This window comes from Scyliorhinus canicula, chromosome 11 (genome assembly GCF_902713615.1).
Source record: "Scyliorhinus canicula chromosome 11, sScyCan1.1, whole genome shotgun sequence".
Lineage (NCBI taxonomy): Eukaryota > Metazoa > Chordata > Chondrichthyes > Carcharhiniformes > Scyliorhinidae > Scyliorhinus > Scyliorhinus canicula.
The window spans coordinates 117785688-117811737 of NC_052156.1; the positions used below are offsets into that span (position 1 = coordinate 117785688).

At 45.5% G+C, this 26050-nt stretch overlaps 1 protein-coding gene and 1 long non-coding RNA gene across 3 annotated transcripts in view; one reads left to right on the plus strand and one right to left on the minus strand.

The window, feature by feature from the left end:
* The window catches only part of vwf (von Willebrand factor), a 137624-nt gene that overhangs the window by 63359 nt on the left and 48215 nt on the right, over positions 1 to 26050 (plus strand). For both annotated transcript variants that reach the window (XM_038811190.1, XM_038811191.1), the window contains exons 27-38: positions 792 to 924; positions 5506 to 6890; positions 9233 to 9352; positions 10663 to 10806; positions 10942 to 11085; positions 13709 to 13870; positions 14012 to 14058; positions 18491 to 18668; positions 21378 to 21598; positions 21836 to 22028; positions 23350 to 23697; positions 25453 to 25664. In XM_038811190.1, the coding sequence (XP_038667118.1) occupies positions 792 to 924; positions 5506 to 6890; positions 9233 to 9352; positions 10663 to 10806; positions 10942 to 11085; positions 13709 to 13870; positions 14012 to 14058; positions 18491 to 18668; positions 21378 to 21598; positions 21836 to 22028; positions 23350 to 23697; positions 25453 to 25664 (3287 nt within the window). The remainder of the gene's footprint in view (positions 1 to 791; positions 925 to 5505; positions 6891 to 9232; positions 9353 to 10662; positions 10807 to 10941; positions 11086 to 13708; positions 13871 to 14011; positions 14059 to 18490; positions 18669 to 21377; positions 21599 to 21835; positions 22029 to 23349; positions 23698 to 25452; positions 25665 to 26050) is intronic.
* The window catches only part of LOC119973324, a 64511-nt gene continuing 44121 nt past the window's right edge, over positions 5661 to 26050 (minus strand). The window contains exon 3 of the long non-coding RNA XR_005462274.1: positions 5661 to 5782. This is a non-coding gene — a long non-coding RNA (uncharacterized LOC119973324). The remainder of the gene's footprint in view (positions 5783 to 26050) is intronic.

Genomic DNA, 26050 nt, shown 5'->3' on the forward strand with positions numbered 1-26050 from the left:
CTGTTCTATGTTCTATGTTCCAGCTGGTAGATGATTACTACAGCAGTGCCAAATGGCTCAGTGGGCTGGGGGGAGGAGCATCTCCCATCCAGGTCAATAAGGCTAACAGCATCATAATGAAATCACGGAACTTACAATAGTAAAGTTTGCAAAGTTGTTCTCTGAGCACAGCCTTTTCCGACAGAACTAAATATGCGAGTTCCATAGATGAATGTTTCCCGTTTTCTACTCCCAGCAATCTTACAGAAATTTACCCTACAGTGTGATCATCAGGATGTCTTGTCTCAACTGTCTATGCTGGTTCAGATTCTGCACATCCACATATCTTCTTAGTTTCCCAAAGACACCCTCATTAAAGGGAGAGGATAGTGCAGTGGTAACGCCATTGGACTGTAATCAATTTGCTCAAGCAGTTGGTGGCATTTTAATTGAAATAATTAAGAAGATGTAATTAATTAATAATTATGGAATTCAAAACCCCTCTCCGTGACGGTGAGCATGAAATTGTCTTATAAATTCATCTGGTTCACTGGGAAGGAAATCTGCTGTCCTTACCCGGCATGGCCGACACAAGACTTGGGACCCACAGCAATATAGTTAACTCTTTCTTGCCATCTGAAATGGCCTCTTAGCTCAAGGGCAATTAGGAATGTGTCATTGTCAGAAATGCCCACATTCCATGAAAGAATATAAAACAATCTATTGCAGTCCTGAAATAATTAAAATGATATTGAACTCAACATTAGCTGCAAAAGTATTCAACGCCTTTTTGTTATTGCAATAACATATAGGAACCATATTGGATGAGAGTTCGCAGAAATGTATAGATCCTGCGTTGTGCCCGGTCTGTGTCCATGAAGGTCGACGTATTCAAGATGGACAGACAATCATTATCAATGAAGGAACAGAAAAATGTCAGACCTGGTATGCTCTTATCCTTTGCAATACTGCATTATGTTGAAATATCCCTCTCAGACTCCCATTTGCATTTAACTGTAGGTTAGGGGGTCAGGGTTACTGTCATAATGAAGAGTTAAACTCACTGCTTTCAGTCTTTGGTTCTTGCATGTCGCTACTACTGCCTAAGTATTTCCTCCAAGGTGAAAGAAAATGGTTTAATCACTTTCAAGCCTACTTTGCATCAAATACTAGTTTTGTAAATGTACTTCTTAGAAAAGATGTAGGCACAATGAAGAATAATCTGCATTGTAAAATCTGTCCCATCTTGTGCGTGTGATTGTCCCTGTGGAGGGTGGGAAGTACACTCCTGAATATTCCTGAGATGTATTTACGAGGAATGTTGATCACTGCTGGGATGAGTTTCACACTTCTTCTCCACATCCACCCCCCCCACCACCCACCTGTCCCAGCCCCCACATCTCCCCCCAGTCCACTGAGCCATTTACAATAATTCAACCTTTGCATGACTGATGCAATTGTGAGGTCACTGCAGGTCTGAGTTGCAGACAGGAGCAGAAATCAGCTGCAACTATTAAACAATTAATTTAGGCACTTCTTTTTTTAAACAGTGATCTTTTCTAAAGGCCTATTGCTTACTATTACACTCCCAATCCATCATAGAATCATAGACTTTACATGCAGAAGGAGGCCATTCGGCCCACCGAGTGGCCCGTGGAAACAGAACCCTACTTAAGCACACGCCTCCATCCCAGCCCAGTAACCCCGCCTAACCTTTTGGACACTAAGGGATAATTTGGCATGGCTAATCCACCTATCCTGCACTTCTTTAAAAAAAAAAAATTTGGAGTACCCAATTCATTGTTTCCAATTAAGGGGCAATTTAGCATGGCCAATCCACCTACTCTGCACATCTTTGGGTTGTGGGGGCGAAACCCACACAAACACGGGGATTCTGTGCAAACTTTACACGGACAGTGACCCAGGGCCGGGATTGATCCTGGGATCTTGGCGCCATGAGGCAGCCGTGCTAATCATTGTGCCACCGTGCTACCCGCGTATCCTGCAATTCTTTGAACCGTGGGAGGAAACCGGAGCACCCGGAGGAAACCCACACAGACACGGGGAGAAAGTGCAAACTCCACAGTCATTCACCCGAGGCCGGAATTGAACCCGGGACCCTGAAGCTGTGAGGCAGCAGTGCTAACATTGCACACTGTTAAGATACCGGACAGAAACCCCAATACTTTTGTAAAATTTGTAAGATTGTGAGGAATTTGTAAGACACTTTGCTCCATGAGTGATTCCGCGCACAAATAGGGATATGGTGTATTAAAACAAACTTTATTATTAACACAGGATTAAATTAACTTTAACATCATACAATAAATACCTTAAACAATGCCAGTTAAACAATGCTTAAAAATAAAATGAAACACTTAACTGCTATCTTCTTTATCTCCAATCAAGCACGGCCTATCTCGGGTCTAAACCCACTTTTAAAGACAGTTACCAAACACAGGGTTGCCTGCTGTATACTTAAATAGAATGTTTTTTAAAAGACTGCTTGGAGAGGGAGAGAAAAACCCATCAGAAAATAGCCTGTGGATACTTGTCTGTGTCAGACTACTGTTTAACCTGACAACCTTTTGCAGTTTCTCCTGTTGTGTTCACATCCAAATCAAAACTGAACTCAAAACTCCAAACTGACTCCTTCAGCCACTGGCTCTTCTCATTAACTACATCATCTCTTTCTCACTAACTGGGTTATGACCACCTTACTGAGGCTAAACACAATGGGTTGCATTCTCCACTCTCTGATGCTGGCAGCTGGAATTGCAGCTAGAATTGCAATCGGGCAGAGAATAGCGGGTAAGCCAAAAGGCGCAATTTACGCAAGGCACAGATTCCAAGGCGATACTCCAGTCTCCCACTGGTAGCAATAGAACATAGAACAGTCAGGTTCGTACCCCGTGCCGGTGGGTCAATGCAAAACCATAATTGGCAAGAATATGGATGTCATTTGCAAGTTGGACACTGCATGCTCCACCCCATTCACAATGCTCAACCTCTCTCAGGTGGGAGACACGCGAGCGTGAATTGGTGCAAGTATTTACAAGTTGGGCCTGGGTGGCATGGCTGTTGAGGGGGAGGGATGAGGTAAGAACATTTTCTAAATGTTGCTGGAGGATGGCTCCTGCGTCACATGGAGTAGCAGGGAACAACCTGGCACCATGCTCAGACCACCCCCCCCCCAGCTTTTGCTGCAGAATGTTAATTAAAGGTAACCCTTAGGTGAAACATGCAGGCTTAGGCTATTCATGCTGCTGACTGTTCGCTGTGCCCTGCGTATGCTCAGAGAACATCTGGTCAACAGGATGGGCATGGCAATGCTCAGTCTCTTGTCTCCCAGGTGTTGGCACTCCTCAGCAGAGGAAGTGGAGGATTCTCAGAGCTCACCCCAACAAAAGGACACCTGCATCATGGTCTCTGGGACCCTCCCTGGCCCACTGCCCCTCTCAGAGTATAGGCCTCACCAGTGATTTTCTCAGCTAGCCCACCCCTCAGCAATCTTCAAGCCCTGCCTGTCCACCGCACCCCTGTTCCCATCCATCCTGTCCCCCGGCCAGGAAACCTGACCAGCGCTCTGTTATTCCCCCAATATGAAATACCAGCTCCACATCACACTGTGGGTAAGCTCCCAACAAACACACACCTCCCTCGCACACCCCCAGTTGTAGGACCAGCCTGTACACAAATCTCTTAACATGGAGGCGACTGGCAGCACACGTTGGTTATCCCCACTGCACATCTGTGGCTCACCTGACACGGTTTGGGTTTGGAGGAGGACACTCTCCTCCAGTGGCCCTGAACCTTTAAATCGCTGACTCATTCCAGAGCTCGAGCGGAGACCTGTATGGGATCTCACAAGTATCTGCACACAGGTGCATCCAACCTGTGGCAGATGCCACATACACCCAGGCATCGGACCACATCACCTTCAAACTGGACCAGGTCCACCAGAATGTCTGGCCTAAGGAAGTCATTCGTCTTCTTACAACATTTCATGCCGGTCCTTCTGGTGATGCTGGCAGCACTGACTATCTCTGCCACCTTCTTCCGGGTGCAGTGCAGGAGGGCAGGTTTGAAAATCCGCTGAGCAGTCGATTCACTTCAGACTCCCGATATCGGCGGCGGAGTGGGGGAGGTCTTCTCTGAGCCATCTTCTTGACTGGAATGAAAGTGTCAAGAGTGGAGCGGTTATAAGCAGCTCCAGCTTGTCTGGCTCTTTACCATGAATTCTGGCCCCAGCAAATCCAACGGAAGCAGGGCTGAGAATTGCTTCCAATTCATGCCGGCAGACTGCAGGCCCATTTGCATCTCCAGAATTTCAAATAAAACAGCTCGAATTGCACACTATTGATTGCACACTATTCATTTCCGACGGGAATATTTAAATACATGGATACCAGATTCACCTGGCGCCTGGGACTCAACACCCATGCCTGTGGGACCTCGCTGGGTGCCTGATTGGAAATGTCAGGATGTTGGGTTCGGTCAGTCTGGCAGCACCAGGGTGCCCAGGCTACAGGTTGGCACTAGGGGTTGGGCCCAGGGGGTTCCTTGCCAATTAGAGGGGGGCGTTGAGAGGAGTTTACAAGGGGCCTTGTCTAGGTCGGGGAGGGGCGTGAAAGGCTGTGTCAATAAAGCAGGGGGGTGCCTAAAAGTGGGAAGGGGAGAACGATTGGAGCTGCTGATCAAAATAATGCAGCCATTTCTGCTGGCGATCCTTCAAAGTGCGGCCTCGGCGGAAAGAAACTCCCCAAGGCCAAAATAACAACAAAATGTTTTTGAATAGCGCTGCAGCCACTATGAAACACCCCGTAGTCCATTGAATCACGCCCTGAGTCTCCAAAACGGAGAATTCTGGCCAATGTCTATAACTATCTACTCCCCAGGGAACTTACTTTCTATAAACAAAATTCCATTAGCCTTACTTTGGCAAATAATATCCCTGGCTGGAATGAATTATGATCTTACTTTTACAATGCTTTAATTATCCCTTTCGTAGTCACAAAGCCTGGCTGTCTTTCAAACACAGGTATGTTAGCAACATTATTGCAGCAGTCACATACACATTTTAACATGGGCTTTTAACCATTACTGCACCAGATATATCTAATACAATATATACACATGAAATTCCTACATCCATCACAATACTAATAAAATAAATGCACTGGAAAGTATGTTATTCCATCATTATCTTGCGATTATCTCTGAGGGGCATACCTGAGCCTCTCACAAAAAGGAGGGATTTGTTCTGTTCCATGTGGGGACATTCGATAAAGTGGAGGAAGATCACTGGCACAAGGAAGAAGCCATGTGATTCAGATGAATAATCCTCAATGCGCGCACGCATTACAGACCCGTATTCAGTCCTGTTGTATGGTGCTGTTTAGCGCGTCGCTGATGTTCAAGATTATGGGGTATTGATGATTTTCCCTTGGAGTTTATGCGGTGGTGCATTCTAAAGATGATAGAAACTAATTATTTCCTTTTATTTTCATGGCGGTGCTCCCTCAGCCTATGTGCTGGAACCTCCTTGTATTGCCAAGATTGCCTTGTGTCGAAACTAAGCCCACCATTGACCCCGCCAACAGACGTCATTCTTGCAGCTGGCGGCTGCCAAAAGGTAATGGAGTTGGCTTTCTTGATTGATGGCAGCAAGTCGTTTTCAAAGAAACAATTTGAAGATGTGAAGAGGTTTGTGCTGGCGATGATGGAACAGATGCAGATCGGCCAGTCGAACATACGGGTTTCAGTCCTGCAGTTTCATTCACTCGTCAGCAAGACGTTCAACCTGTGGGAGAAGAAGACTGTGAGAGAACTTAAAACATTAGTGAAAACAATGCAATACATTGGAGGTTCGAAAGCAAACATATTTGAAGCTTTGAAACACACGTCAGTTCTTGTGTTTGGAAATAACGCAAGGAAGAAGGTTCCCAGAATAGCCATACTTGTGACAGCAAGCACCTCAAGCAGGGATGTTAAAAATGCCTTGCGTTATGTCACCCAGAGGAAAGTCACTGTGATCACAGTCGGCATTGGGTCAGGTATCAACCAACAAGAAATAGGCTTGATAACAGCCAAATCACCCGGAGGCAAGTCATTTATTTTGAACAATGTTGATGATCTGGAAGAATACCAAAGGAGAATCTTAGATTACGTGTGTAGTCGTGGAGCTAGCCCCCCGACTCCTGTCACTGTGCGAACTCCGTTGGCAGAAACAACAGCATCAAGTACCACATCACCATCAGTCACCCATTTAGTGACCACCAGCTCACTGCCTGTTGAAGGAATAATGCACGATGTTGTGTTCCTGGTGGAGACATCAGACAAGGTGGGCGAAGGTAACTTTAACAAGACCAAAGAATTCATGATTGGAATTGTCGAAAAGTTCCACGAAACAGAGGAAACCACATATGTAACTGTTGTCCAGTACTCTAATACAGTACACGAAGAATTTAGTTTTATTAGCGTTCAGAAAAACTGGGAACTCATTGAAAGAATAAGACAAATACAGTATCAAGGAGGCGAGAACACCAATACAGGCAGTGCTATAATGCACGTCATTGAATCGACTTTAACAACAGTGAATGGTGCGAGGAAAGAAGCACCTGACCTCGTGTTTATGATAACCAGTAACCCCCCAACAGACAATATCACAAATCCTATAAATGCTGTCATCAATAAAGATGTAAAATTAATATCAATTGTTGCTGATCCTACAATTAAAATTGCTGAGCTCCCACCTCCAGTTGTGTCAACTGACTTTGACAATATCCCTAATATAGTCGATGATGTTTACGGAACGTGCTGCCGACCAGCCAACGCTGAAACTACGGCTACCACCACAATGACCGCCACCACTGTTATCACATCAACTGCCAGAATTTCAAAAGTGCGAGGTGAGAAAACTTTATTATTGGATGAGATGAACAGAATTTTATGAGCAACAGAAACAAGGGCTATGGTGGGGGAGGGGGGGGGGGGGGGGGGGGGGGGGGGGGGGAGTGGAATTGAGGATTATCACATCAGGTCAGTCATGATCTCACTGAATGGTGGGACAGACTCGATGTGCTGAATGACCTGGTTCTGCTCGTGTTATGGTCATATTGCTTGAATTGTGAATAAGATTGAGATTTTAAATGAAATTACATTGAATTTATAGCATGGAGAGAGGCCATTCAGCCCAACCGAAGCATGATTTCATGCTTCACTCCCACCCACCTAACCCTATCAGCATGATAGGAGATTTTCCACAGTACACCATGCACCAACAATGTATTCACTCACATATTTTACTATGTTTGCTGTGATGAGTTAATCTATTTTGTTAATGAATTATTTTATTTGTTAGTTAATTGTAGGTCAGATGAACAATTGCTAGGTCACGGTATCTGTAATGAGAGAAACCTTGTCTAGTCATTCCAATAGAATCTTGCAAAGACAAATCAGCACAAAATTCTGAAATATGATGGTGTGAAAAAGCATCGGAATACCAACAAATTAAATTGGCGTCAGCATATTTTGAGCTCATGACCGACACTCATTTTCAGAGTGGGTTCACACCAAAAGTGATGAGCAATGTCTATGTTTCTGCAGTGTTTTCTAATTGCAGATTAATTGAGACTCAACACTCTGGAAAATCCCGCCCAATATTCCAGACTGATGATCTTTCCTGAGAACCGGAATGTTGTAGAGGTTTAAGCAAGTGCAGAATCTGGGAAAAGGGGACAGGAGAGGAAGAGGCAGGAGAGGGTGGAGGGCAAGGGGTTTAAATGACACAGGCAGAGGAAGATGATCATGAGACATGTCTAGGCAGAAAAGATGGATCCAAATGAGATGAAAAATGGTTCCAACAGACGAACAGCAATAGAAAGCAGCATTGAAAATATGGGACAAGGAAGAAAGACTGGAACATTTGCATTTCTACCTAAAGCTTGTACTGTAAATACAGCCTTAAATATTAGGTTTAGCACTCATGACAAATGGGGCATTTGTTGCAAGTTAGAAAACATGGGCAGGATTTTTCAGGTGACAAGATTTTCCACCTGTAAAGTCAGTGGGAATACATTGCACCTATACTGGCTGTCCTGCAAATATTTAGACGGGACTTACACCCCTCACTCGAGGCGAATTCCACCTCTGAGAGCTGCTGAAGATTCTGATTGGCTGGCAGCTCTGTAGTCCCAGCAGCGCCAATAGAAGCAGTCACTGGAACTGGGACTGTAAGCAGTTCCCAGATTCCAAGTCCCAGAGGCCAGGATTTGATGAGTGTGAATTGCCTCATAATGGGGTGCCGAGGGAGGTGAGGCCCGGGGAGGTGAGGAGAGAAGGGTGCAAGTCTTTAGTCTTTGTAATTCTCTCCTCTCAGCAACAGTGGATGCTAAGTGATTGAATATATACAACAAATATGAGTTCGACAGATTTTTGATTGACAGAGAGTTGAAGGTTATGGGACAGTGACAGGCAGGAAAGTGGAATTAAGGCTACTTCAGATCAACTGTATTCTTATCGAATGACAGAGCAGGCTCAAAGAACCAAATGGCCTACTACTCCTATTTCTTATGTTCTTGAGGGAGAGGACGGGGAGGGTGGGGGTGTGGGCTTGTAGGGAGCACCCATGGGTGGGCAGAACTTCTTGAGGATCGTCCAATGTGGGTGTTTCTTTTTTTTTTTGTAACTTTCCAATTTAAGGGGCAATTTAGTGTGGCCAATCAACCTACCTTGCACATCTTAGGGTTGTTGGGGTGAGACCCACACAGATATGGGGAGAATGTGCAAACTCCACATGGACAGTGATCCGGGACCGGGATAAAACTCGGGTCCTCGGCGGTGTGAGGCAGCAGTGCTAACCATTGCAATACCGTGCTGCCCCGATATGGATGCCTCTAATCTATACATTGCCGCCACTGTGACTATTTACTTTTGCAAGGGTCCTCCAGCACCTAAGTAACTTAACATTTCTTCAGTAGCACACAGCACATTCTCTCCCCGTCTAGTTGCAATATATCACCTGCATTGTCATGTTTCGGAATTTAATATTGATGAGACAGACTATATCGGTTTTATTGAGGTGTGAGATACAGTCAGTTCACCAAAATACATGCATGCCTTTATCAGGAATGCTTTTTAGGCAGAGTAGCTTTTTTCACTAGGAAATATGTTCCAAAATTATGTGACTGTTAAACAAAAATGTATGTGGACTATTGGAAGATGTAAACCCACTGCTATCTCTTTCTCATAGTTTTGTGCACTCAACCAATGGATGTTGTCATCCTCCTCGATGGCAGTGACAGTATAGGGGAGGCACAATTTGAAGAAATGAAAACATTTGTGAAATCCTTTATCGGGAAAATCCAAACAGGTTAGTGAAATGAACGTCGACATTATAGATAACAATAAACCACCACACAAGGTCAGAAGCAGCTCAGCCAAGTGCTCTCAATAAAAAACTAATAGCAGCAAGTGTGGCAGTTCAATGTGGGGATGGAGAGGTTCAGGAGAGATTGGAAGCACAGATGGGAGTGGGGATATAGGGTTTGGGGACAGTTTAGAGGTAGACATAAGTGTGGAATTGGGGAACAATTGCAGAAGGGGTACATGGTTAGAGGAGGCGGTGACAGAGTGCCATTGTTGCTGGACCAGTAATCAAGAGACCCAGGATAATGGTCTGGGGACCTTGGGTGAAATTCCACCATGACAGGTGATGGAATTTAAACTCAATAAAATATCTGGAATTAAAATGTCTAATGATGACCATGAAACCACTGTCTATTGTCAGAAAAACCCATCTGGTTCACAAATGTCCTTCAGGAAAGGAAACCTGCCATCCTTACCTGGTCTGGCCTACATGTGACTCTAGACACCCAGCAATGTGGTTGACCCTTAACTACCCCTTCAGGGCAATTAGGGTGGGTAATAAATGCTGGCACAACCTGCGTCGCCCACGTCATTTAGATTAATTTAAAAAAGGAGAGAGATCAGAGGCACAGTATGGTTATCAGGGAGAGATTGGCAGGAAAGATTGGTGGGGGGGGCATCGGAGAGAAATTGGAGGGTGAGGACAGGAGGCTTGATGTAGAATTGGAGATTACATGGGCCAATGATGTTGTGGCAGGATGTTGGAAATCAGAGCAGGAGGTCTGTGATCACTGGTGTGGCAGACGGAAAAGGCGAAGTGGTGGGTTGCCAGGAGTAACCCAATGCTCCTGCTCTTCCTTCTCTACGAGTAGAGGCACTTGTGGATTCAGCCCGAGTCACCTCAGCTTTACCTCATGGTTTCCTGAGACCAAGAGTGCCCAGCAAACAGTAGTTAGAAATAAGAATGACCATTAAAATAAGACACGTGGCTTCCAGACACAATTTCAATGACCAACCTTCCTCCCGGGAGTGGAGTAGTTGCTCGGCTCTCATCCCATCCATCTCTGTTGAAAGATGAAGGGGGCGTGTTTGAGGCGGTTTTTTAAATTTTGATTTCCCACCCGACTGAAACCCATTCTGTCTTTCTCGGAGTCTGAAATTACCCCAACAATTTCAGCTAGAATATCGAAGCTCCTATTCCAGCTGTAATGTTTCGCCCCACCTTTCAGCAGATCCTACAGAGCTTTGTTTAATGTACATCAGGTGAAGGGTTAATTTTTCTTTCATTCTACTAAATAGTTTTTCCTATTGTAGGATTAGATGCCACTCACATCTCCATCATACAGTATGGGAAGATCAACACACTGGAAATTAACTTTGATGAGAATCAGGAGAAGGAAAATCTTTTACAACTGATCGACAATATTCGGCAAAGGGAACCAGGACCAAGTCAACTAGGTGGAGTGGCTACATGAGAATCGTTTTGTCGTTGAACATTTCAGAAATATGATTTTTGCATTTTTTTAATGACTTGAAATGAGCACCAGCAAATGTCACGATATATTCCTGAAAAGCCTTTGTAATCTGTCACAGGAAAAGCACTCTCCTTTGCTGTACAGAATGGACTCACGGAGGCCATAGGAGCACGTGTCGGTGTTCTGAAGGTTGCTGTGCTGATTGCGACTGACATCTCTCATGACGATGTTGATACGGCAGCAGAGGAAGCGATCATAACAGGTATGTCACCGTGACTGATGAGAATTGCGTTAAAACTGAGCTTCTCTTTCAAAATGTGCAATACCGTGGGAAGAGTTGCATTTGGGCCCGGAGAGGGGGAATGCTATAGTTTGGCTTAACTGAGGTAGCTGCATCTTAAATGGATGATGGATGTAAAATATTCCGCAGCACTATGTTGAAGTGAAAGGAAGTACTCCTTCTGTGTTCTGGCCAATAATTACCCCTCGACGAACATCACAAAAACATATCAGGCTGGATTCTCCGGTTCCCCCAGCCACGTGTTTCTCAGCGGCGCGCCATTCTCTGGTGACCGGATTCTATAATCTTGCCATTCGTCAATGGGATTTCTCATTGAAGCCACCCCACACTGCCCAGGGAACCCCCTGGTGAAGGTGCGCTGCCAACGGGAAAATTGAATCAAAATGGCTAGAGAATTCCGGCCAATATCTGCCCACTATCGCGTTGCTGTTATTGTGAGTTTGCTCTGGTCAAATTGCTATTTTCAACATTACAACAGTGACTATATGTCAAAAGATGCTTCATAGACTATAAGGTGCTTTGGGCTTTTTCTGAGTTTGTGAAGTAAGCTGTATAAATTCTTCTTTCATCGTTGATTAAAATTGTTTCATTGGCCCCTGGAAATATTTATCTGTCGCTACCAGGTACTATTTGGGCCGAGATTTTCTGGCCCTGCCCACAACTGGGATCTTCTGGTTCCACCAAACATCAATGGACATTTGGCTGGGCCACCACATCACCATTGCCAGTCCCTGGAAAATTCCAGCCCAATTCATCTTAGCTGCTTTGAAACCTGTCCAAAAATAATGCCAAAATGGAATTGTTGCCCTGAGCCATGTTGAAATGTAAATCTTTGCTTTTCCATGGAGCGAGATTTCCTCGGAAATCAGCATAGGCTGATGGCAGGTGGGTACAATGACGTTGAAGCTGCCAACAGCAATGGTGGCTCTCTCCGCCATATGATTACATAGAACATACAGTGCAGAAGGAGGCCATTCGGCCCATCGAGTCTGTACCGACCCACTTAAGCCCTCACTTCCACCCTATCCACATAACCCAATAACCCCTCCGAACCTTTTTGGACACTAAGGGCAATTTTAGCATGGCCAATCCACCTACCCTGCACGTCTTTGGACTGTGGGAGGAAACCGGAGCACCCGGAGGAAACCCACGCAGATACGGGGAGAACGTGCAGACTCCACACAGACAGTGACCCAGCGGGGAATCGAACCTGGGACCCTGGTGCTGTGAAGCCACAGTGCTATCCACTTGAGCTACCGTGCTGCCCAATATAGTGCAACAATTTGGAGAAAAAAACCTTCAAGGACCGGGTTGCCTGATGTATTGCTGGCGGGGCAACCACTGATTTGCCTGCCCTGTCAGCAACTTCGACAACCGAGGATTGGAGCACCATTTTTAAAGCCCGCCTAGAGAGATAAAACCATTTTGCCCTGGCAGACAGACCCCCTGGAAGTACCCGGGCACTGCGCCCTGTCACTGTTCCATGGGACTACCTGGGCACTATCCAGACACTACTAAGCACTGCCAGGTGCATGACCCGCTCCCACCTGAGCACTGCACTCGCCTGAGCTCCCCTGGGAGGTCTGCTCCCAGGTGCATGCTTAGGGAGACCAGTTGTGATTCATGCCATTCAGTCATCATGCCGACGTGGATGGACTTTCAGATGGTGGTGTAGATAATTCAGGAGTAGGGACCTTATAATGAGATGGTAACGTATTTAAATGTCCCCCCCCCCAATCACTGATGGAGAGGAGGGCACATTCGCTCCACGCTCTTATGCCATAATAAAACGCGATTTTGCAGTTCTCATTACATTTTCCGCTTCCGTTACTGAACCCGCCTGGTGCGAACGAGAGTGGGAAACCCCAGACTAGGTGTCAGCTTGTTTCTATTGAAGATGCAATGAAATAGGCAGGGGTGTCATGGGAACACCCAGTCAAACTTTGCCATCATATTATTAGTATGAATGCTTTTCTGTTCAGAGTAGCGGAATTGTAACAATCACAATTTTGACTCTGAGGATTTTGCGCAAACAAGATGGGCGCCGTGATGGGCACCGTGGTGGGCACCGTGATGGGCACCGTGGTGGGCACCGTGATGGGCGCCGTGATGGGCGCCGTGATGGGCACCGTGATGGGCGCCGTGATGGGCACCGTGGTGGGCACCGTGATGGCACCGTGATGGGCACCATGATGGGCACCGTGATGGGCACCGTGGTGGGCACCGTGATGAGCACGGCTGCCTCACAGTTCCGGGTTCAATTTCGGCCTTGGATGACTGTGTGGAGTTTGCACTTTCTCCCCATGTCTGCCTGGGTTTCCTTCGGGTGCTACGGTTTCCTCCCACAACCCAAAGTTGTGCAGGTTAGGTGGGGTTACGGGGATGGGTCGGGGGAATGGGTCTAGCTAGGGTGCTCTTTCGGAAGTTCAATGCAGACTTGAAGGGCTGAATGGGTTCCTTCTGCATTTTCGTGATTCTCTGATTCTGTAATGCAGGTAATCGAAGGTTTAACAACCTCCAGATGAATTATTTGATAATTCCTGTTATTGTCACTACTTTTCTTAATCTCTCTTTTTTCTGTTAGGAGTCACAGTGATCCCAATTGCAATAGGGCAAAGGTATGACGAGCACCAACTTCGAACCTTAGCTGGGCAAAATCCAAACGACGTCTTTCACCTGAGTGACATGGAAGAGCTTCCCATAATGGTGGCACTTAATGATGAGTTTATAGAAAAAGTCTGTACAGGTGAGGCTTATAAATCACTTTTATGAAGCAATTTTGGAATGAGAAAAATACCTTTTTGAAAGTAAATCCTGAATGTTCTTTATGAATTATTTACATGGACACAAACTGGATTTATTCCATCTTCCATTTCTCTTTCACCAGCAACTTCACCTCAGGAATGTATTGATGACGAGGGGAATCGACGCCAGGTATACTTGATCATAGAGAAGAATGCATCAATGCTAGCACGAGAGACCCACATCTCCCATTGAATGAAGATCCATTTGCTGTGTTGCTCTGTTTAAACATACACAGGACCCAGAGTTTCCACCAATTGCTTGCACATAACTTGGCCAGAGGTGTGGAGGGAGCTGTTTACAAATGACCTTTCCACTGGAAGCTACACTCATGGAGTGGGAGCAGTTGTGAAGGAAGTCTGGGTTAAGATGAGGACCACAGGGAAGTACTGGACTCTTGATACACTCTTGATCCCATCTAATCAGTCATCAAAAATGAATACTGTTCAATCACCCAATTCCTTAACTATCTACCAATTGTCCCTTCAATATTTGTTTTTTTTAAAAAATCTTTTTATTGGCTTTCTCAGATTTATAAACTTATATACATTACATTTTTCTTGCCCTCGCTAATTTGCTTTATTTTACAGAGAGGTTTGTTTTGTCCTTCATTTGACTAACTGTACGTACATTTTGCTGCCCTCTGGATTGGTCTATGATATCCCCCCCCCCCCCCTTTCCTCCTCCTCCCCGCCCCCATTGGTTTCAGCACCCTTCCTCTTCTCTTGTGGTTTCCCCATTTTTCCCCCCCCCCCCCCCCCCCTTTGATTCTTCATCTTTTTTTTTTCCCCTGGCTTACTCCTCGTTGCTGGCCTCAAACAGGTTTTGGAACAGGCCGATGAACTGCCCCCAAGTATCCAGGAAGCCTTCCTCTGACCCTTGGATGGTCTACTTAATCTTCTCCAGGTGGAGAAATTCCAAGAGGTCAGCGAGCCAGTCTGCAGCTTTGGGTGGTGCTGCCGATCGCCAGCCGAGCAGGATTCTCCGGCGTGCGATTAGGGAAGCGAAAGCAATGGCATTGGCCCCCTTCCCCATGTGTAGCTCTGGCTGCTCCGATACCCTGAAGATTGCCATTATTGGGCATGGCTTCACTCTCACCCCCACAACCTTGGACATTGCCTCGGAGAAGGCTGTCCAGAACCCAGCAAGTTTGGGGCAAGCCCAAAACATGTGGGTGTGGTTGGCCAGGGCCCTCTGGCAACCTTCACATTTGTCCTCCACCTCTGGAAAAACCTGCTCATTCGGGTTCTGGTCAGATGCGCTCTGTGCACCACTTTGAGCTGCATTAGGCTTAGCCTTGCGCAGGAGGAGGTGGTGATCACCCTGCTCAGTGCTTCGCTCCAGAGTCCCCATCCTACCTCTGTACCCAGTTCATCCTCCCATTTTTGTCTGGTCCCGTCCAGTGGTGTTCGGGTTCTGTTCAGTAGCTGTCCATATATTTTCCTACATAGCCCCCGCTTCTCGCTGCTTGTGCCTATCAGGTCCTCTAGTACTATGCTTTCTGGGGCCCCGGGGTATCCTACTGACTCTTTGCAGAGGAAGTGTTTATTTGGAGGTGTCTCAATTCCTGTCCTCTTGATAGTTTCCACTTCCTCATCCGTTCGTCCGGTGTCATCAGTCTGTGCCCTACGTAGAGGTCCCCGACCGTCAGTGTGCCCCCGCCCCGCCTCCTTCTTTTGAAGGTGGGGTATCTAGCATGGCTGGGGGGAATCTGTGATTGCCGCAGATGGGGGCCATAAGGGGCATTTTGGTTATCCCGAAGTGCTGTCTCAACTGGGCCCATGTTCTCAGCGTGGCCGCTACCACTGGACTCGTTGTGTACCTTGTTGAGGAGGATGGGAGTGCTGCTGTGGCCAGGGCCCGGAGGGTTGGTCCTTTACAGGATGCCTCCTCCATTTGTACCCAATCTGTGTTGGGTTCTTGTACCCATCTCCTCACTTTTTCTGCCGTTGCTGACCAGTGGTACTATTGTAGGTTCGATAGAGCCAGGCCCACTCTGACTTTCCCTCTTTGCAGTGTCGGTTTGGGAATCCTCAGGTTCTTGCCCCCCCCCCCCCCCCCCCCCCCCCCCATGATTAGCCTGTCTATGTTTTGGAAAAAGGCCTTGGGATGAAGATCAGGATGGATCGAAATAGGAAGAGCAACCTTGGCAGTACGTTCATCTTGATCGTCTGCACTCTCCCCGCCAGGGAGAGTGGGAGTGGGCCCCACCGTTGACGGTCTTTTCTTACTTCCTCCACCAGGCTGGTCAGGTTCCACTTGCGAATCTGTGTCCCATCGCTGGCTATTTGGATCCCCAAGTAACAGACACTGTTCTGGGCCGTTTTAAACGGGAGCCCCTTCAGCTCTGGCCCTCCCCCTTTTGGGTTCACGGGGAATGTCTCGCTTTTGTCCAGGTTAAGTTTGTAGCCCAAGAAGGTTCCAAACTCTTTCAGTATTGACAGTAATGCCTTCAGTCCCTCCTGTGGCTTCGAGACATAGACGAGCAGATCATCTGCATAGAGTGAGACTCTATGCTCTCGCTCTCCTCTCCGGATTCCCTTTTTGCGCCCGCAGGGCTATCGCCAGGAGTTCGATTGCTAGCATGAATAAAAACAAGAATAAAAATACCCCGTAACTAAACAAACACAACGAAACAAAAAAAAGTTATTTTAGCGGGAGCTGACCCGTGCACGAATTCTCCCTACAGAGCTCTCGGCCTATCGTCCCTTAAATATTTTCCACACACATTCTGGTGGGGCAGTTTCTGCCAGCATTCGCTTTGGGTGAAAATGGCGGCGCCAGTGGAAAATCGAGTGAGACTGTGGGAATGAGAATCTTGTTGGCGAAATCTCATTCTCTGGTTTGCCTCGCCCCTTGCTGGAGGGGTAATGGAGTTCCCGCCCAATTAAATAAATTCAAATAAACTTAAAGGTCTTCCCCTTTGTTCGTCCCAAATAAAAGAACTGGCCTCGCCGACGTTCCATCAGCGAGGGTGGCACTGCCATGGAGCAGTGTTAGGGGCAGACCCTCTTGGGAGCTCCATTGGGGGGGTTCCCCCTAATGTATGTTATTGTGGGGGTGAGGTTTCCCCAATGCTTTTGGGGGGGGGGGGGGGTGGAGTGGGAATTCCCTGTATCCCGGCGGCAGTGATGGAGAGTGTATTGTTTTAACACAGGTTGGGGTGGCTCTATCAGGCCTTGCCCACCAACATGACAGCAAAAAAACACCGCCCCAGGTTCTCTCTGCACAGAGTGCCAATAGATATGTTGAGGAAACTCGGCTGTACTGCTAGAGAGCTGCATTCTGATTTTCTCACCTCAGCCAGTGCTCTTTACAGAGACGGCAAAATTCTGCGTGCTGCCTTAATTTATACCCTTTCCATAAGCTGTTAATTCTACACCATTGACGCATATTTCCTCTTCTTCCGAATCCTGTGTTCCCTGGTCCTTCTTTAGAAGTTCTGACAACCATGACCCTATAATTGGAGTTAAATTTTTCCATCCCATTATGCTGAATGGCATTTTTCTATCAGCTGCTAACACACAATTACAACTCAATGTCTACATAGAACTAGTAACTAATATTTTAATTAGTTAGTATGGCTCACACTTTATAAAAATCATGAAGTGTCCGATTCTGTCTAAATCATAGAACATACAATGCAGAAGGAGGCCATTCGGCCCATCGAGTCTGCACCGACCCACTTAAGCCCTCACTTCCACCCTATCCCCGTAACCCAATAACCCCTCCTAACCTTTTTTGGACACTGAGGGCAATCTAGCATGTCCAATCCACCTAACATGCAGTCTTTGGACTGTGGGAGGAAACCGGAGCACCCGGAGGAAACCCATGCAGACACAGGGAGAACGTGCAGACTCCGCACAGACAGTGACCCAGCAGGGTATCGAACCTAGATCCCTGGCACTGTGAAGCCACAGTGCTAGCTACTTGTGCTACCGTGCTGCCTACGTCGGTTGGGTATAAGTTGCAATTAAGGTTTGAAGAGAAATAATAGGCTGATTTTTATGAAAAGCCATGGGGCAGGATTCTCTGTCCCACCACACCAGTTTTGTGCGGAGTGCCCCTGCAGGCAGCAGGCTTCTCCATCCCGCCAGCTGGCCAATGGGGTTTCCCATTGAGGGCAGTGAAATCCGTCAGGAAATCCCTGGGCATGGGTGCGCTGCCGGCGTAATGGAGAATCCCGACAGCGGAGAATCCACCCCATGTAGTCTCAGTGCCAGGACCAAAATCAAGTCCTGCCTTGATATACCTGGTGATCTCACCATGAGACAGGAACTCTGTCTGGATGAGGACAAAATGATAGCGGGGTGGAAAATGGCCTTTAAGCAACCAATTAATAGCACTGATTGGCCACCCACAGTGGTCGATGGGTAGCTGCTGTTTCCACCATTAACAATATCCCACAGTGGCGGTAAGATGTTTGGCTTCCTTCCTAATACCTTTTGCTGCCATTTTTCATGGCCTCCCGCGCCCCAGCCCATCTCTAGAGAGCTGGTGAAATTCAGTGCCATTTGTCTGTGAGAATTGATAGTTAACACTGATTTAACCACATTCATTCCAGGCTGGAGAGAAGTGGAGGCTGCCCGATAAGTGTCACAGTTTTGAGTGCAAACAAAAAGGAGAAGTTCTTTCCACAAATTATAAAATCAACTGTGAGAGACTACATCGACCAATCTGCAGCAACAATCTTCCCAGCATCAAAATTGAGGAAAGATGTAGCTGTCGGTTTGCATGCCCCTGTAAGTAGCATGATAAAAATGATCATAGTAAAACATTTTTGGGGAGGATAGAACAAAGCCTGACTTGATCCCAGTTAAACAATCTTCTTTTGTTTTTTTTCTGGATCCTTTGACGGACCAATTGACATTTTTCACCCAGCAGGAATTCAGAAAGCAGTAGTCACTCACATTTTAGTTGAAACCACTTTTTTTGTTTATCGCTTGCTCCCCCTCATTCATGTTTCTCATACGTCAGTCTATAGATTTGGATTTTGGGAGTTGTGTGCTGATGTCCAGTGTCTCTGCTGTTAAATCCATCCTCTGTAGTTTGATAGGCCAGAGGTAAAACTGCCTACAGACTATAGAAAGCAGATGCAGCAGCCAGCATTCCTGCCGTAGATTCTGAACATGAGGTCCTGGTCGGTCTTGTTAAAAGGTCAATATAAAAATTACATTTATGCTGGCAGGTTGAGGGACAAAAGAAGGTAAATGTCCAGTCTGTGGTAGGTTTCTGTTCCATTGGTTTTAACGGAATGAAAATTATGAGATAAAAGATGAAACAAAAATGAAAATGAAAATCGTTTATTGTCACGAGTAGGCTTCAATGAAGTTACTGTGAAAAGCCCCTAGTCGCCACATTCGGTGCCTGTCCGGGGAGGCTGGTACGGGAATCGAACCGTGCTGCTGGCCTGCTTAGTCTGCTTTAAAAGCCAGCGATTTAACCCAGTGAACTAAACCAGCCCGGTTTAGGCACGGTGCAAATGCAACTTCAGGTCCTCTAAGATCCCTTCACAGGATAAGTGTCGTGGGGGCTGGGAGTGGTGGAAATGTGTTAAATGGGCTTTAGCTGCGATAGGTTATACTATGAGTACTACTGCATCAAGTAATATTTTAAAAATGAATAGTTAAGCAGAATGCAAACTGGCATAATGAGGAAACGATTGCTGGATCTTTTGGGATTTAGTTTTGAAATTATGTTTTAATATTAATTTGAACCATACATTTAAAATATCCTTTTTATTTTTAAATGAAAAGATACTTCCAAGTCAGGTAATTGCAGGATCATGGCCTGCAACAAATACTGAAGGCAGATAGTCTAAGCTATCAGTACTATGCTGTGTTAATTGAGGCGCTGAACTAAGGACCTATCTGTTTGTGGGGAACAACTTAAAAGCTTCAATGATACATTTTTTGAAACCGACCAGGGGATGGTGGCCCTCAACCTTCACACTTCCTCACCTTTCCACCCACTTCTCATGCTCCATCCATGGCAACTCATGAACATCACCCATGCCCAATGGTTGACATATCCTCCATCCCAAACATATCCTCCTGCATACACCCATGGCCCCTTACAGTCCCCAATGCTAACTTAATTCCAACTCACCCACCATGCTTTGCCCTCACATCCACCATGGAAATTCCCAAGGAGTCATGTTAAGTATTGTCTTTAATGTATTTTTAAATATCTCCCATTCATGAAAGTCCATTCAAAACCCATAAATCCCCTCAAAACTTAATCCCTTAAAAATATTGTATTCCTAACCCCATGTCAAAGACAGCTAACCTCTGAGTTGTCAATCAAGCTTTGAACTTAAAACCTCCTGTTGAAATAATTATAGGTTGTGGAAAGCAGCCAAGCATCAATGACGACACAATGTTAAACCTTATTGTAATCTCAATGAACAATACGGTAACTGCTTGAAGGGGATATTTTCACCTCACACTGACACAGGCAGGATTTTTTTAATTGTTAAAGGGCTGGGGATTTATATTACTTCACAGCATGACTGTTCTACAGACATTTTCTCTGCCATTCAAAAGCATTTACATCTATTTCAAAAATTTGTAACTCCTACAAATTGCGGGTTAAGCCTTTTGCTGCAGCGAGAATAGGAACTGCATGAACTCAGCACTGAGTTCAAATGGCCTTGCTGAGCTTGAGTAGTTTTGCCCAGGTCCATATATCCTATCCCTTACCCCCGACAATTTTGATGGGATCTTGTGGAAATGGAAGAAAAATTTCTGCCACTCATCATTTTAGAAGGTCTAAAGTCCCCCGATTCTTTAAAAATCCAGCTGATGGCTACACTTCAAATATATTTGATTGATCATGAAGCACTTTGGGTTGCATTTAAGGCATAAAAGGCTCTTTGAAATTATAGCATTGAGCTCATTATGTGCTCAGTATCTGTTGCAGACCATGAACCCACAATCCTGTCACTCAGAGTTATCCCCCTGTTTAAAAGGGGAAAAAAAAACTATTTTAGAAGCAGTTTACATTGAGAGATGTCAACGTCCGACCATAGTGCACAAAACCCTGACAACAGTTTCTTTATCATGTCATGTTTTTAAAAAATGATGATACGTTTGATCACATAGACAAAGAGAAAATGTTTCCCCCTTTTGGGGGACTCCAACACTTGTGGCCGTAAACATAAGATGGTCACTGTTCAATCCAACAAGCAACGTAGGTCACCTAGGGAATGGTTAAAATGCAGAGCTTACTACCACAAGAAGCGATTAAGGTGAATAGCATAGACACATTCCAATGGAATCTGGATAAATACGTGTGGCAGAAAGGAATAGAAGGGAATACTTTTTGAATTAGATAAATTAGGGAGGTGGGGGTGGGGAGGCTCCGATGGAGCATAAACATCGTATAGACCAGTTGGGCCAAATGGCCAGTTTCCAATATAGATTACATTCCGATTTTTCTTCTATTAACAGGTGTATGCACAGTGAGTGCAAAAACACAGATTTCTACTTTTGATGGGTACGGTTTCTCATTAACTGGAAGGTGCTCTTACTTGTTGCTGCAAGTTGAAGATCAAGGTACAAAACTAATCCTTCATAAGGGTCGGTGTCACCTGGACTCCAATGAAAACTGCATCAAAGCAATTGAAATAAAACAGTTCAATACGAAAATTCTGCTACATGATGACATGACTGTGAGTACATACACGTCTTTTTCAGTTAACTAGCAGGTCAAAGCTATCTGTGAGCAGTATGTTTGGGAGATTTGAACAATGTGATAAGGTGCTGTGTAAATAATTTTTATTGACCAATTACGGAAAATGTTACTGCGTTCAGCAATGTATGATCACAATCATGATGGGACTAGGATCTGGAACTTTATGTTCATGATCGAGAATTTTAATCACTTCTCTATTCTTTCTTTCCATTAGGTTTCAGTCAATGGACAATTGGTCTTTCTACCATTAACTGTTGGGACCATGGATATCATTGACCATGGATCCAGCAACTTTGCAGTTACTATCCCAGATTTGGGGGTAATTCTTGTCTACAGCCCATTGAACAATCTTTTTGGTCTTTGGCTTTCTCCTGCGATGTTCTTTACCAGAATATCGGGACTCTGTGGTGAGTGGTGAAAAGCTATCCAATGGACGATGTTCTGCCAAGACATTTTTAGATATTGTTAAGTCGTAAAGAGTGTTTTTTCAAAAAAAGACAATGGGTGGGATTTTACAGATCTTACCCCCTTCTATGTGGCTTGTTTTCCGGCGTGGAAGCAGTCCGCCATTGACCGCTGGTGGGATGTCTATGCTGTTTTGTGTAGATCATCTGCCCTGCCGTCGACTAACCTGCCTTGGGGCGGGTGGGAGTCGCCGACAGCGGGAAAAAAATATCACGCCAGCAAGAAGAGACTAAATATCCCACCCAATTAATTCCCAAAAGGCATGGCCTTAGTATGTAGGAACCTAGAGGAACACATAACAGATTGTTTGGAGCATGCAACAGATGGGCACCTATCACACTGGCTGTGATAACATAATCAGACCAACTGTGAAAACATATCAGACTTCAAGAGCACGTATCGGTCTCTTTCTTTGTTACTTTTATCTCTCCCAGGAGGCAGCATTACTAAGAAGTGACAGCATTGTACAAAAGATTCCACTATTTTCTCAAAGGCGTGAACCCAATGGGTCTGATCAACTTTTCTTTCCCTTATCTTCATTTGATTTTTTTTTTGAACTGCCAAAGCAAGCTAACAGAAGTTATTAGCCCTGTCCCCATTTTTGTAGATGTTTTTTCAATTCATTAGGGTACTAATGGCTATGGCCACCTGTTTTTGGTTTTCCAAACCTTTGCAAGTGATGTGCTGTTCCAAAGTTTAAAGGGTATGTGAGAGATCTGCCTACATTTACTCTTGCATGAACTGAACGCTGCTGCCAGGTGATCAATCCCGAAATCACAACCTCACCATGTGCAGAGATCTCAAAGTACAATATTCTGCAAAGAATTTTGTTCACCGAGATGATATATAGACCTAGTACTGAATGCTGTTTTTGAACTGTGATGAATAATGTATTGGATTTAAATGAATGTCATTCTGTTTTGCTAATTGGGAAAGCAAAGAGGTTGGAAAATTGCATATCCTAATTTTCATTGATCCACTATGAGCGACATAGCCTTCAGCTGCCTGGGCCGAAGTTCTGGAATTCTCTCTGTAAACAAATCCACCTCTCTCTCTCCTCATTTAAGACCAAAATTAAAACCTACCCTTTGATTAAATCTTTGGTCACCTATATTAACATCTTCTGATGTGTAAAAGTCTGTCTGAACACTTGCCTGTGAAGTGCCTTGGACCATTTTATTATGTCAAACGTGATAAATAAATGCAAATTGTTGGTTGGCTAAAATTCTCATTGGTCACTTTTTTCTATTTGTTTGTATTCAGGAACATGTGACAATGAACAATTAAATGATTTTGAACTCCGGGATGGTTCTGTAACCAACGACAGCCTCACATTTATAAATGATTGGACTCTGAAAGAATCGTTGTCACAGAGTTGTGTAGAACAAGTGCCACAGGAGCCGGATTGTTTATTGACGGGGAGCAAGTGCGGCATTCTGCACTCTGCGGCATTTGCTGAGTGCCGCCAAGTTGTTGATCCGCAGCCATATCTCAGACTGTGTCAACAGAAGTTCTGTAATGGCGATGACATCTGTGACTCCATTTCAGCGTACAGCTTCAGGTGCAAACTTCTGGGCATCTGCGTCAACTGGCGATCCAATGATTTCTGCCGTAAGTGCAGTTCATTCTTCTTTTTATTGATCTTACAAGTTCCCTGATCGGATAAGCAACCAGCAGCCATATGAGAAAGTTATCTCAGGTAACTGTGGCGCATAGTCTTACTGCTCAGGAAATGAACCATCCCTGCCATTAGATGCATGATTCAAAGAGGATTCCACAGAGGAGGTATAGGGGAACAGTTCCCTCAGATGGTCAAATCCAGAAAAAGGGGTATAGTTGTTGAGCTTAAAACCAGGTCATTCAGGATTGAACTCAGAAACCATATCCTCACCCAAGGGGTCATAATAATTTGGAGCTCTCATTCTCTCCCAAAAGACTGTAGATGCTGAGCCAGTTGGAGATTTCATGAGTGAGAATGTTAGACTTTTGTTGCGGGAAGGTATCAAGGAATATGGAAACGTGGGTAGATCAGCCATGATCTCATTTCCCTGCAGTGCTGACTTGAAGGAATAAATGGCCGTGCCTGCTTCCTATATAAATAGGAATCTTTTTTGTGCACCATTTCATTGTGTCTTGTTGAGATGGAGTGCAGTGCGTCTATTGCACATCAGCAGTTTATTTGACTGTACATTTTCCCTGACTATGTGAGATGTGTTGGTGATGTAGAGCTTCTCGGGGTTGAATACAGCCCTGAATACAGCCCTGAATTTGAGCTGAAGTCGACCACTGCATTTTAGGACATAGGAATACCTTTGAAGGCTATGCAGACACTCAGTTGATACCTCCTGGCATATGACCTACATAATGTGGGCAAGAATGTCTCCTAAAGAGAATGTGAAGATCATTAATGCACTAAACATTGATACTATCTGATGCTTCCTAGCCACTGTCATTGAGGAGTACCAAATCAGCCAATTAGGTGCCCACAAATGCATTAAATAAGTGATTGAAAGCAATTTCTCATTGGCGAGTAAAATTCCATTCATTGCTTTACCTGTGGACAAGAGCGATCAAGCTGATAGAGGCACAGAGCTTTATCGCAGGTTCTGGGGGGGGTGGGGGGTGGGGGGTGGGTGATGATGCTCCATCCCCTGGAAACGACATGAGCCTGGAGCCAATATGACAGCCATAAAGCATTAAGGGGCTGATTAAGGAAAACCAAGTGGGGACTTCAACCTCTTCATTGGGGCAGAAGTCACCAGCCAAGCTTCAACAGTCCCGGCAGCACCAGAAAAGTGTCAGTGGCCATTGCTGGGACTGCTGGTGAAGAGAGGATCACAAGGCTGAGGATTCGTGGGGCCGTTAAGTTCGGAGTCTTGAGCTGAAGGAGTTTAGGTAAGTTGGGGAGAAGGCGAGGGGTTGGGTTTAAGGGAGAAAGAGGGTAAGAAGAGAGGGGAGGGACAACCTAAGTGGGCGGGGGGGGGGGGGGGGGGGGGGCTCCAAAGCGAGATCCATCCTCCCTTCTTAACCTTTAACAACTTGATGTGAAAAAATTGGACTTCCTGCTGCCCGCACCAAACACATGGGCAGCGTATTATCAGTGTTAATAGGCTTGATAACAAACCTAATTGAGCTTCCATGGTTCATTTAAATATGGGGGCGTGACTGCCAATTTTGGCACCCGCCATTCTCCCCATTACAGGGGTAAGCTCAGGTGTGGGCAGGAAGGCGGTGGGATGGGTGCCCCCTCCCCCTTTCACCATGGGAAACATGTCCGCCAGGGGCAAGTAAAGGTCAGCCCAAGGTTTTACATTTTGCCATTATCCTAGCTACCTGCCTAAAGTGTTTGTTATTCTTTACCTTTAGGTCGCCAGTGCCCCAATTCGCTGGTTTATGAACCTTGTGGGATAGATTGCATCCGTCATTGCGATAGTGTTGTGAAAAAGAACGCCACACACTGTCTAACTTCCCCTGCTGAAGGCTGCTACTGTCCAGAAGGGAAGGTGCTGTTGGAAGGAAAATGCGTCAGTGCTGACGTCTGCACTCAATGTACTGACGATCAGCAAATTCCTCATCAGGTACAGATCAGCCACTTTATGTAGACAAAATCAAGATACTGCAAATGCTAGAAATCTGACATTAACGACAGAAAATGTTAGGATTTTCTCAACCTGATTTTGCTCTCTTTTGAAGTCAGCGGAGTATAATATTGGGCAGGTTGCAAAATCAGCACTTGGGACAACTCCATTGACATTCCACTCAGCGGGTTAGATTAAAATTAGCCTCAGCATTTCAAGTTGATCCCTTTGTCAGCATCAAATTAATGCTGGCTATGAATTTTGGAATGATTTAACCATGTGGGCAACACGGTAGCACAGTGGTTAGCACAGTTGCTTCACCACTCCAGGGTCCCAGGTTCAATTCCTGGCTTGGGTCACTGTGTGTGCTGAATCTGCACCTTCTC